Genomic DNA, 12,213 nt, shown 5'->3' on the forward strand with positions numbered 1-12,213 from the left:
GCCAATTTTCGTGCATGTGCGTGATTCGTGTGTCGGGGGCTTGTCCGTATCAATTTTCTAGGTGGGGCTGTCGAGTCATTAAAAGTAGTCAATTTAAATTAGCATCTCTTTAGGGTGGCCACAGACCAAAATAACAAACGGAAGAATCTATAAAGTAAATGAACTAAATTACCTATAAATATTTAAAGAAAAATACCGGAAGCTTACCTTCTTCTCTAAGCATAAACATAGTCAAACATAATTAAATAAATAGACCGGCCACTCCTACAAGCTCAAACTCTCAAAATAAGTTAAACGTATGAATAATGGTAACAAGTCTGAATGTTGGTCGTCGGCCGGAGGGGTATGGGAAATCCAGGAGATCCACAGCAACCGTTGCAGCTCAAATGAGCTCCCCAAACCCTGCTGGAAGCTCCTTTTTATACAGGCCTCTGAGACCAGCAGCCAATCAAAACACAAATCACGCCGGAATGGGAGCCTATGGGATCACAAAAAAAAACAACAACAACAAGAAGGCGGGATTAAGAAAAAGACACATGCAATACGCAACAAAAATAAATAAATAAACTTTAGTCGTAACACTCTACACAGAACTATCAGAGACTCGTCAGTCTACATGTTGTTTGTGTAGTGATTTGATTAATTCTCATCTTCATTTGTAATTTAGTATAAAGAAAAGCATCAGCTTAATAAATGTATGTGTAAATAAATGCATTGAAATATGTAAAAATGTGACAGAATAATTAAACTTTATGAACTTGAGTCATGTTTTGGTCTTGGCTTTATTGTGCTGATGAGTTTGCTTCTTAGCTTTCCTGTGTTAATAATTTTTTTTTACTCAGTCAAAAAGAACAGAAGTTTATTTTTCAGTTGCCGCTCTAAGTGTAAATGAGTTAACGCTTACTTTCTTCTTTGGCTCTCGGCGAAGGCGGTCACACTTTTTCCCTCTCCGTCCCATATCTTTCCTCGCTAGCTCTTCTTGTCTTCGTCTTATTCTATCTCTGAGGCTCTCCGTGCCCTGCTATCCAAACGATTAAGGAATTATGGATTTGATCAACTGGTCTCAGAATGCGATTGGCACCATCTTCTCGACGAGAAGTTTGGGCTCGGGAGAGCCCACTCGTCCTGCGGGGACGTTTGCAGCTGGATACGTGATGGACGGGTGGGAGGAGTGGCGCGTCCTGTGCCTTTCTGCTCTGTCTCTGGAGGATATTGAAGACATTTACCTATTCGGAACTTTGATAACAGGGTTTCTGCTGATGGGCTTATGCGGGGCCCTGGGGTATCGACGATTGATGAAAGCAGTCAGTGCTGCTCAAAACCCCACCAGGCTGGCCGGCTTGATTGAAACGCAGGTGGGTAGGCTCGCTAATAATCAGACTATGGTCCTAGACCGCAAACTGGAAAACATCGGGGTGAAACTAGCGGGTTTGCAACAAGATTTGGCCAGATATGGAGATGAGTGACAAACATTAAATATCTGTAAAATTGGCAGGTATTGACCTAAAGTTGAAGTACATTTCTAATCTTTAGGCTCCCCTGTTTTTCCTGCCAGACGGCCTCGGCCTGAGGAAAACAACTTCTCCCGGATAGCAAGATAAGGAGATGCTCTGAAATTCCTGCTCCGTCAAGGACACCTGTTGCACTCTACAGGCTTACACAAACACAGCTACAGATAGACAATCACCACCTAGCCCCTCATCCCACGCCTTTATGTGCTTTCACCCACTGGAGGGGGTAGGCGGGTCTGTGACCAGCGCTCTTTAGCTGCAGGACCGGATGGCTTTACCTTTACGGTCCTCACTTCATAATGGAACAGAAGTAGGATTCTGTAGTGATTTACCCTGCTGTTAAACTCCCTTCCTTCCTCATCCCTGTTTATAAGGCGCTGAACTCTGTATCAGTGCGCGAGGGAGACCGTGTTCACTTCGCTCCGCGCTCACCTAAAGTGTTTTATTTAATAATAAAATGCCCCCCGTCGCACGACACAACGAATCGATTATGAAATTCGTTGCCAACGCTTTTTAGTAATCGATTTGTATCGATTTAATCGATTCGTTGTTGCAGCTCTACAAATGTAACCAACATGAACTCATGAGCTGTTAATACATGTTGATGTCATGACTTTACTTGGAGGGGCACATCATCATTAACCCATTCCTAACTCCTCATGAACCCCTGTGTTTAATCTGTTGACGTTGACAGAACACTTTTCTATTGTCTTGAAGAGCCCGGTGAGTGCAGTAAAGCCGCTCAGGAACACTGATGCTATATTTCAGCATCTAATCTGACGGCAGATTCTTGTGTTTAACCGCATCTGACAACGGCTTTAACACACACCTTTTAAAATCAACATTGTGGATGACAACATTCCGTAAGCCACTCAAAACTAAATTGACAACCATTTTCAGATCAAGATTAATCAGTTGTAAATGCTGTAAAGGGAAGTTCTCAGCATCCTACTGGAAGATGCAGTGGCGCCCTCTATGGAGTAACCATGAAAAAGTCTAGGGCTACGTTTTCAGAATGAGCCTGTGTTGTGAATGCTCCACTATAGCAAGGATCACCAATCTCGGTCCTGGAGGGCCGGTGTCCTGCAGGGTTTAGCTCCAACTTGCCTCAACACACCTTCCTGGATGTTTCAAGTATACCTAGTAAGACCTTGATTAGCTTGTTCAGGTGTGTTTGATTAGGGTTGAAGCTAAAATCTGCAGGACACTGGCCCTCCAGGAACAAGTTCGGTGATCATTGCACTATAGCATACTCCAGTTTTAACTATATATAACCGATAAACTAATAAATAGCCTTCTGTAGTATAAATTTTTTTTACTATAGTAAACTGGTGTATTGTGGTTGAATATTAGTAGTAGTAAACTACAGTATAATAATTTGTTTTTGTTTCCACAGAATTACAACAACAGAAATTCACGTATTTTACTATAGTATTTTATTATTATTATTATTATTATTATTATTATTATTATTATTATTATTATTATTATTTCCTTTATTTAGCCAGGAGATCACATTGAGACAGTACTGTCTCTTCTTCCAGTGAGACCTGGTCAAGATGGCAGGCAGCACATAAAGTTTCACATAAAAGTCACGAAAACAAAACCACAAAATTTCAAAATCACCTTTAATAAAAAGAGCAGATCATAAAAAACAACTACAAGTGTCCTTCAAGACGTTGTACAGAAGATATTTACTCAGAGTCTGAGGTGTGTCAAGATTGAGCCAAGTTCTGCCAATACCCTTGGGACTGTTAAACGAATACAGGAACCAGATCGAGTGTGTTGGTTATTTAGGTGAAATGTTTACAAATTAGATAGATATGATGGTAATTTACCTAAGAGCTTTTAAAATAAATAAGTACAGATGTAATTTTCACCTTTGATATAAAGATAACCAGTCTAAGGAATCATACATAATACAATGATGCATCCGTGAGTCTGCGCCTGTGACGAAGCGTATTGCTGCATGATAAACAGAATCTGGTTTTCTAAGTAGAGTAGCGGCTGCGTACATATATAGATGATCCCCATAATCAATTATAGACAGAAGTGTACTCTCTACCTCTTACGGGCCTTATAAGAATCCTAATTTTGGCCTAAGCTTTTTCAAGAACTTGTCAATGTGTGTATCAAAGGCTAATCTCTCATCAATCCAAATACTTAGATATTTGTAGGAGCTAACTCTTTCTATTTGAACTCTTCAGAGATGTGATTGTCTGGTCTGTTACCTCGGCCACGGCTAAAAATCATATATTTAGTGTTTTGTGAATTTAAAATCAGTTTTAAGTCCTTCAACGTACACTGTAATGCTTGAAAAGCGTTCTGTAAATACTCTACAGCTTGGTTTTGGCTGTATATATTATTGGGTTATCGGCATACAGGTGTATTTTAGCTAAATCTATTCACTGACCTAAATCGCTAATGTAAATAGAAGATAACAACAGAGCTAAAACAGATCCTTGGGGAACCCCAGTGTTGTTCTTGCTTTATCAGGTTAATGTTTTGTTTATTGAAGTGTTTTCTGCGAAAATCCGCTTGTTCTTGCTCTGAAAAACCCAAATCAACGAATAAATGTTATTCAGGCTCAGAAATAAGCATGACGTCACTGCAGCGAGAGGTTGACGAGGAATCGAAAGTGAAAGAAAATCTGACGAGTTTTGAACAGCAGCTCGACTCTTGGTGAGTTTAAATTTCCTGCCGTCAAAAGATGTTGATCCATTTATAAGCGATGACAGTCAGACATATATCAGTGCTGTGGTCATGTTTTGAATGTATTTGATTCTAGGAAGATTTTCCTGCGCAGGAAACATGGCGACGGCGCCTGAAACACCGCCTGGTAGGAGGAAAAAGCTTTTGTTTTTCACCACTGTCTGTCACATGATGACGGGGAAATATATGCTACATTCCAACCACAAAACACAGTTTGAGGTCGGCACGCAAAATGGATAAAAGGGACATTACAGAGTCAAAAACAGTTGCCGAATGGACATTTAAATGAGTACAATTATTAAAAGATGTGTGTGTGTGTGTTAAAAACAATGAAGCTATACATCTAAATGAGAACGATTTTACGAGGCAAATACATTTACAGAAGATGAAGTAAAAAATATTCATTTTCCCAATGGAGTGTACTCATTTGCTGAGCACTGTATATGCTAGTGTGTACATGTGTGTTTGTATGCAGTAAGTTTATATGTATCTGCGTGTGTTAATATGTATGTGGGTGTATGCATGCATTAAGTTTATATGTATATATGTATAGCTTCATATATATTGTTTTGAAATAGTATGTGTATATATGCGAGTAATTTATAGATGTATATGCACATGCTTTATGGATGTGTTGATATGAAGTTTGATTTAAATCCTACACGGAGCCTCATATATTAGAAATTAGTTATCATGCTTATGTGTAGAAAATCTTTTTTCCATTAAACAGTAATTTATAATAATTCAGGAGGGCTAATAATTCTGACTTCAGCTGTTATATGAAATCCTTGTGTATTTGAGCAACATTGAAGATAACATAACATTTAAAAAAAAAAAAAATTTACGTAATTCTTCTAAAAATGTGCCAGACAATTGTATGCATTGATGAATTGAATTTCTATAATTATAATTAAAATGGTAAATTAGACTACTACATAAAATGCTGCAATTAATCAATGTCGGAGGGAGTATTTGATAGTCTACAAAATGACTTCACCGTTAAATAAGCTGATTATTGTACTTAATATACACTTTTGTAAATGCAGAGTTAATGTAATTACGAACAGAACTTTACATTCAGCCATTTATCAGATGCTTTTGTTCAAAACGACTTAAAACTGCGGAGGCAATTCAGAGATTCAACAAGGAGCACTACATACAAGAAGTGCTAGTTATACAAAGCAAAAAAGTGCTAGAGTGTTACAAACCCCTGATGTTAGTCCGGGGGATGGTGGGGTTTGACATTTATTTGTAATTAAAATATATTTATACCAACAGTAAATAAGTGCCAAAGACAACCAAAATAATACCAAAATTGTGATTTTATTTATATTTCCCAACGTGAACAAAAACAACGAATAAATCCAAAATTAAGGCAAAATATACTATTTACAATATTTACAACACTGAAACAAATACAAAGACAGGAGAGCTGGCAGAAGGGACGTGGGCGACGCTAAAGAAACGAAAAGAACAAAACCCAAACTAAATCTAACTTTCCAGAAGCATCTAGCTAACTAACTATGTGAAACAAAATAATTAGCACGCGAAGAGTCTTCCGAGTCCTGACTGTCTACTCTATCTATCTATCCAAAAGTACAAGGGGTGGCGTTTGCCCCTAACCTAATGTACTATACAGAAGAGTAGTCCTAAGTGTTGTAAAATGTATGTCACGTGACCTTCTTACCTGTCCGCTTCGTCCAAGCCTCATAAACAACGTTTAAACAGAGAAATGGAGTGATCTACAAATAACGGACGGATAACGTGCACACAGAAACGGGCAACAACAAAATACACAGTTAGACGGGTTTTTTCGTAACGCAACGCAACAAGAAAACAAGATAAGAAAGGGAAAAGAGAGAGAGGGTGGTGAGTGTAAATAGACATTAGTAAGTCCTCCATTTTTATCTGTCTCTTTCAGATATTACTGCTCGTCCAGGTGATCCAGTGATGCGGATTCTCCTGGTGGGCAGGAAGGGTTCTGGGAAAAGCTCATCCGGAAACACCATACTGGGAGAAAAGAAGTTTAAAGTCTACAAACAAAACAAGAAACATGAGTCTGAAATTGGTGAGGGTCAAACACAGATCGGAGAGACACATGTTCATCTGCTGGACTGTCCAGATATGCTGGATCCAGATGTGGATGAAGAGAAACTGCAGAAACTGGAGGAGCAGCTGCTGTCTGCATGTTCAGCAGGTCTCAGTTCAGTTCTGCTCACCGTTCCTCTGGAGGAACCACTGCAAAATGAAGAGGAGATGCTGGAGTATATGAAACATCTGTTTGGTCCTGAAGTGCAGAAGTACATCATGATCCTGTTCACACATGAAGATGAGCTGGAGGATCTGAATGAACCAATGAGCATTGAGCAATATCTCCAAAATCACGCAGATCTCCAGAGACTGGTGACTGAATGTGGAGGAAGATTTCACAGTTTTGATAACAAGAGTAAATCAGGAGATCAGGTGAAAGATCTGCTGCAGAAGATTGAGGGAACGGTGGAGGTGAACGGAGGGAAGTTTATGATGGAGCACATGAGGAGGACCGACAGCAAGGACACGATTGCTAATTGTAAGTTGTTTTTGGTGATATTAATACACTCTCTAAATTTTTCTTAAAGAACACTTAAGATTCCTTCAACCTTTTTATTTCACCAAACATTCCTTAAGATGGAAGAGATTGTTAAAAAAAAAAGTTAATTAGCTGGTTCTCAAAAACTGGGGAAATAAAAATAAATCTTCTGCGGTGTCACTGTGAAAACACTGTTCTGGAATCTGAGCACATGAGAAGTTCAAACTTTAAATCAAGATCATTTTATTATTTTGTCATATTTTTAATAGGTATTTTCTTGAAGGGGTATCATGAATCAATGCATATGCACAGTTATTTAAAGAACTTTAGAGGATTATCATGCAAATCATACACCAAGTGATAAAAGTACATTATTACAGACAAAGTAATTGAAAGATTTAACATCCGGGTTTGAGCCCATTTTGGATTTTTTTTTTCTATTTTGTTCAAACACGACTCCAGATGAGCAGAACTCACAAAGACTTACCCAATCACTGCTCCACAGAAGTGGGTTTTTGGTTGTAAAGCGAAGTTGACCATAATTATGTTCAGCCATAATTAAATCCTTGCACTTGTAAGTATTAAACATTTCAGCTGAGCCCCTGAGTGAGTTTTTTTAGTAGACTTGGTCAAAGTTGTGTCATAGCCGGGGGTGGAGTTGGCGTGGGGGAAATCATTCCTTCCCTCTCCATTGGAAATAAATAACAGTAACCCGGTGCTAATTAATTTAGCTTTTTATCTCTAAAAAGGACACCCCTTCCAGATTAAATATCCCTTCCTTAAGATTTCTACTTGATTGACTAATCCAAGCCATTTCTCCTCTGAATATTAATGTTACCATTAAATAATCTACCTAAAAGTTCTTATACTGGTGAATGAGTTGAGGTACAGTATAATCTGGCAGGCATACATTTTTTTCAGCAGACTTCTAGCGTCACCATCACCAAACAAAGTACTTACTGCTGACCACACCCACTGTACCTTCTGCTTACAGCTGACCACACCCCCTCTACATTTGCTCACAGCTGACCATGATCTACCTTACCTGATCTACCTTATGCTAAATAACTATTTTGATTTCTGTAAGGAACCTATGAGGAACCTTGCAGTCCTTTTTTATTATTAAGAACCGTTTGTGCACTGAAATGCATGGATGTTAAAGGTTCTTCATGGACATGTTTTTGTAGTTTCAGGAACAAGTTCAGCTGGAGAGGAGTCATATGAGCAGCAGGTTCCTGAGGATCAGATCAGGCTGGTTCTACTGGGAAAAACTGGAGTGGGGAAAAGTGCCACAGCAAACACCATCATCGGCCGAAACCAGTTTGACTCTTCCACCAGTTCAAGCTCTCTGACCAAACTGTGCCAGTCAGAAACTACAGTGAGGAATGGAAAACAGATCTCCGTCATTGACACTCCTGGACTCTATGACACTGAACTGAGTGAAAAGGAGATCATTACAGAAATAGCCAAATGCATAACTTACGCTTCTCCTGGTCCACACGCTTTCATTATTGTGATTAAAGTGGGCAGATTCACTGAAGAAGAGAAAAACACAATACAGCAGCTGAAAGAGGTGTTTGGAGAACAGATGGAGAAATACTCCATGATCATCTTCACTCATAAAGATCAGCTAGAGAAGGAGAAGAAAACCATTGAGCAGTTCCTAGAGAAAGGTGATCCTGATCTTAAAGGACTTGTGGAGAGTTGTGGAAGACGGTTTCTCTGTTTGGACAATAAATCTGCCAGTTTCCCCCAGTTTAAAGATCTGATTGGTAAAGTAGAGGAGATGGTGGAGGAAAATGGAGGAGCACACTTCTCCAGTGACATGTTTAACGAAACCGAGAAACACATTCAGGAGATTCAGAAGCAGAAACTGGAGGAGAAAGTCAAGCAGTTCAAGCAGGAGCACACAGAGGTCACTCAGACAGAATGGCAGAAAATCTACTGGCGTTTAGTGGAGGAGTCTCAACAAGAGGCTAAGGAGTCTTTTATTGAAAAACTGTGTGAGATGTACATAACAATACCATTTTTATATGCACTACAGTCTGAGGAGGAGATAAGTGCCATTGCGGAGGCTGAGAGCAAAGGAATCAGTCGTATGAAGGCTGCTAGACTCGCATTTAGAGCTACACAAAAACTATCAAAACAGAAGATGTGCCTAATTCAGTAACTGATTCCGTAATGATCAGAGATCGTAACGGCGTTATAAATCCATCGCATTACTAATGAAATAACTTTTTCAGTATTGAGTACTTAAATAAATGATTGTTTCCCCCATTATAATGCCATTACTGACAATACAATGTGGCACTCGATAATTGATACACAATTTACATTTGAGCTCACAGAAGACGTTTTCTCCTGACTCTGTTGCCCTGCTCTGGTGAAGATGATTGCATACCACATCGCATACCATATGATTTGACAACTGCATATCTAATAATGATTGGCATGTGTGTGTGTAGGGCTGTGACAACCACATAACTGATGATGATTGGCGTGTGTGTGTGTGTGTAGGGGTTGGAGAACCACATAACTGATGATGATTGGCATGTGTGTGTAGGGGCAGGACCACCACGTAACTAATAATGACTGGCATGTGTTTGGAGGGGTGGGACCACCACATGACTAATGATGATTGGTGTGTCTTTAGGGGTGGGACAACCACATAACTGATAATGATTGACGTGTGTGTGTAGGGGCGGGACAACCACATAACTGATGATGATTGGGGTGTGTGTAGGGGTCGGAGAACCACATAACTGATGATGATTGGCGTGTGTGTAGGGGCTGGACAACCACATAACTGATGTTGATTGGCGTGTTTGTAGGGGTCGGAGAACCACATAACTGATGATGATTGGGGCGTGAGTGTAGGGGTCAGAGAACCACATAACTGATAATGATTGACGTGTGTGTAGGGGCGGGACAACCACATAACTGATGATGATTGGGGTGTGTGTAGGGGTCGGAGAACCACATAACTGATGATGATTGGGGCGTGTGTGTGTAGGGGTCGGAGAACCACAAAACTGATGATGATTGGGGCGTGTCTGTGTAGGGGTCGGAGAACCACAAAACTGATGATGATTGGTGGTGTGTGTAAGGGTGGGACCACCACGAAACCAATAATGACGGGCATGTATGTGTGTAGGGGCGGGACAATTACATAACTATTAGTGACTGGTATGTGTTTGGAGGGGTGGGACAACTACGTAACTGATGATGATTGGTGTGTATGTAGGGGCGGGACAACCACATAACTAATAATGACTGGTGTGTGTGTGTGTAGGGGCAAGACAGCTACATAACTGATGATGATTGGTATGTGTGTGTGTAGGGGCGGGACAACCACATAACTAATATTGACTGGCGTGTGTGTGTGTGTGTGTGTGTGTGTGTATAGGGGTGAGGCAGCCACATAATTATTAATGACTGGAGTGTGTGTGTGCAGGGGCGTGGCAACTACATAACTGATGAAGATGAATGCTGTGTGTGTATGTGTGTGTGTGTGTGTGTGTGTGTGTGTGTGTAGGGGTGAGGCAGCCACATAATTATTAATGACTGGAGTGTGTGTGTGCAGGGGCGTGGCAACTACATAACTGATGAAGATGAATGCTGTGTGTGTATGTGTGTGTGTGTGTGTGTGTGTGTGTGTGTGTGTGTGTGTGTGTGTGTATAGGGGCAGGACATCCACATAACTGATGATGATTGATGTTTGTGTGTGTGTTTGTGTGCGGGGGGAGGGGGGTGTGTGGGGTCATGACAGGCATGTGAGTGTGTGGGTCAACTACATATCTGATCATGATTGGTGTGTGTAGGGGTGTGACAACAACATAACTGATCATGGTTGATTAAAAACCCAGCTGATGCTTTCAAAGTGGTTGATTGAGCCACTGGATTAAAGTAACTAAAACTAGTACAGTATTGCTCTAACATGCGGAAATAATTACTAGTCTCTCATGTATATTATGACAAAGTACTTTTCAACCACATTTTCATATCATTTGCTTGGCGTGAATGAAATTGGGATCAGTGAGAGAAAGCGTGGACTCATGCTTATCAAGGTGGACTCGAAAGTGATTTACTACAGTTATACAAAGATTAAAACTTTAATGAACATTACATTTGTTGAAAGAAACAGGCTGTAATTTACCATTTCTTATGTAATTGCTAAATTCTGTGTTTAACCTTGGAAAGATGTTATTGTTATACTTTATAGGCTATAAATATAACATTTGCTTTAATGTGTTTAATTAGACTAGAATTGATTATATCAGTATCCAGAACCAATAATAGCAAAGACAAAAGATACAAAAAGCTAAATATAGATATTCTACATTTTAACTGTTAACTAACATGAGCGCACTCTATTCTGTTTCTATTGTATCTACTATTTTTCTGTCTAATATAATAAAAAGCACTGCTTTACACTACGCTGGACTATCTTAGAATCATCGCAATCTACATGTTGTTTGTTTGTTGATTGATTAATTCTGTCGTCTTCTGTCAGCATTTGTAATTCAGTATGGATAAAGGCATCTACTCAATGAATATATGTATAATTAAATTCATTGAAATATGTTAAGCATAAAAGAGATGTAAACATTGGAAAACTGAATAAATGGACTTTATGTTCCTAAATTAGGTTTTGGTCTTGGCTTTACTGTGCTGGTGAATTTATTTCTTAGCTTTCCTGTTTTAATAATTTATTTTATTTCCTCAATCAAAAAGAAATGTTTTTTTTCTCTGTATAGTGGGCCTAAATGGTGTTTACTGCACTGAACTCCTCGTCCAGAGCTGGTCTGCTAAATGCCAGACTGCAGTGTGCATGAGGAGCCAGCAGACGGCAGTAGAGGAGCACAAATTTGCTACCTACTTTTTGAATGGGAGGGAGGACAATCTGACAAGGTAGGACAAATCTCAAGAACATCAGCTCACACTGTGATTTTTAATAAACGGCATGATCATGACTCCCATGTCCCTCTGTAAGATATCAGCTGTTGTAATGTCAGACTAAACAACAATGACGATGCTACAAACATGGAAGAAAACTCATCCATTAAACCCGTTTCACACGGGGCTTCAGAGTCAGTGCTTGACAGAGGGCATGTCTAAAGTTGGGGCTGATACAGTCGTCATAGCAGCCTCAGCCAATGAAATTAATAATAATAATAATAACTCCTCACATTTATATAGGGCTTTCCTAGACACTCAAAGCGCTTTACACATTGGGAGGAATCCTCATTCACCACCAGTGTGCAGCATCCACCTGGATGACAGCCATATTGCGCCAGACCGCACATCACACAACAGCTGATTGGTGGAGAGGAGAAACAGTAATTAAGCCAATTACAGTATGGGGATGGTTAGGAGGGCATGATGGCCGGAGGCCAGTGGGCAGATTTGGCCAGAATGCCA

The 12,213-nt window shown here is 39.8% G+C and overlaps 1 protein-coding gene across 1 annotated transcript; it reads left to right on the forward strand.

The window, feature by feature from the left end:
* Positions 1 to 4,297: 4,297 nt before the first annotated feature.
* On the forward strand, positions 4,298 to 11,413 carry LOC130220767 (GTPase IMAP family member 8-like). Its single transcript, XM_056453003.1, has 3 exons — positions 4,298 to 4,350; positions 6,145 to 6,792; positions 7,980 to 11,413. The coding sequence occupies exons 1-3, from the start codon at positions 4,323 to 4,325 to the stop codon at positions 8,960 to 8,962; spliced, it is 1,659 nt and encodes a 552-aa protein (XP_056308978.1). The 5' UTR covers positions 4,298 to 4,322; the 3' UTR covers positions 8,963 to 11,413.
* Positions 11,414 to 12,213: the final 800 nt, after the last annotated feature.

The sequence above is a fragment of the Danio aesculapii genome, chromosome 3, assembly GCF_903798145.1.
Source record: "Danio aesculapii chromosome 3, fDanAes4.1, whole genome shotgun sequence".
NCBI classification, from domain to species: domain Eukaryota; kingdom Metazoa; phylum Chordata; class Actinopteri; order Cypriniformes; family Danionidae; genus Danio; species Danio aesculapii.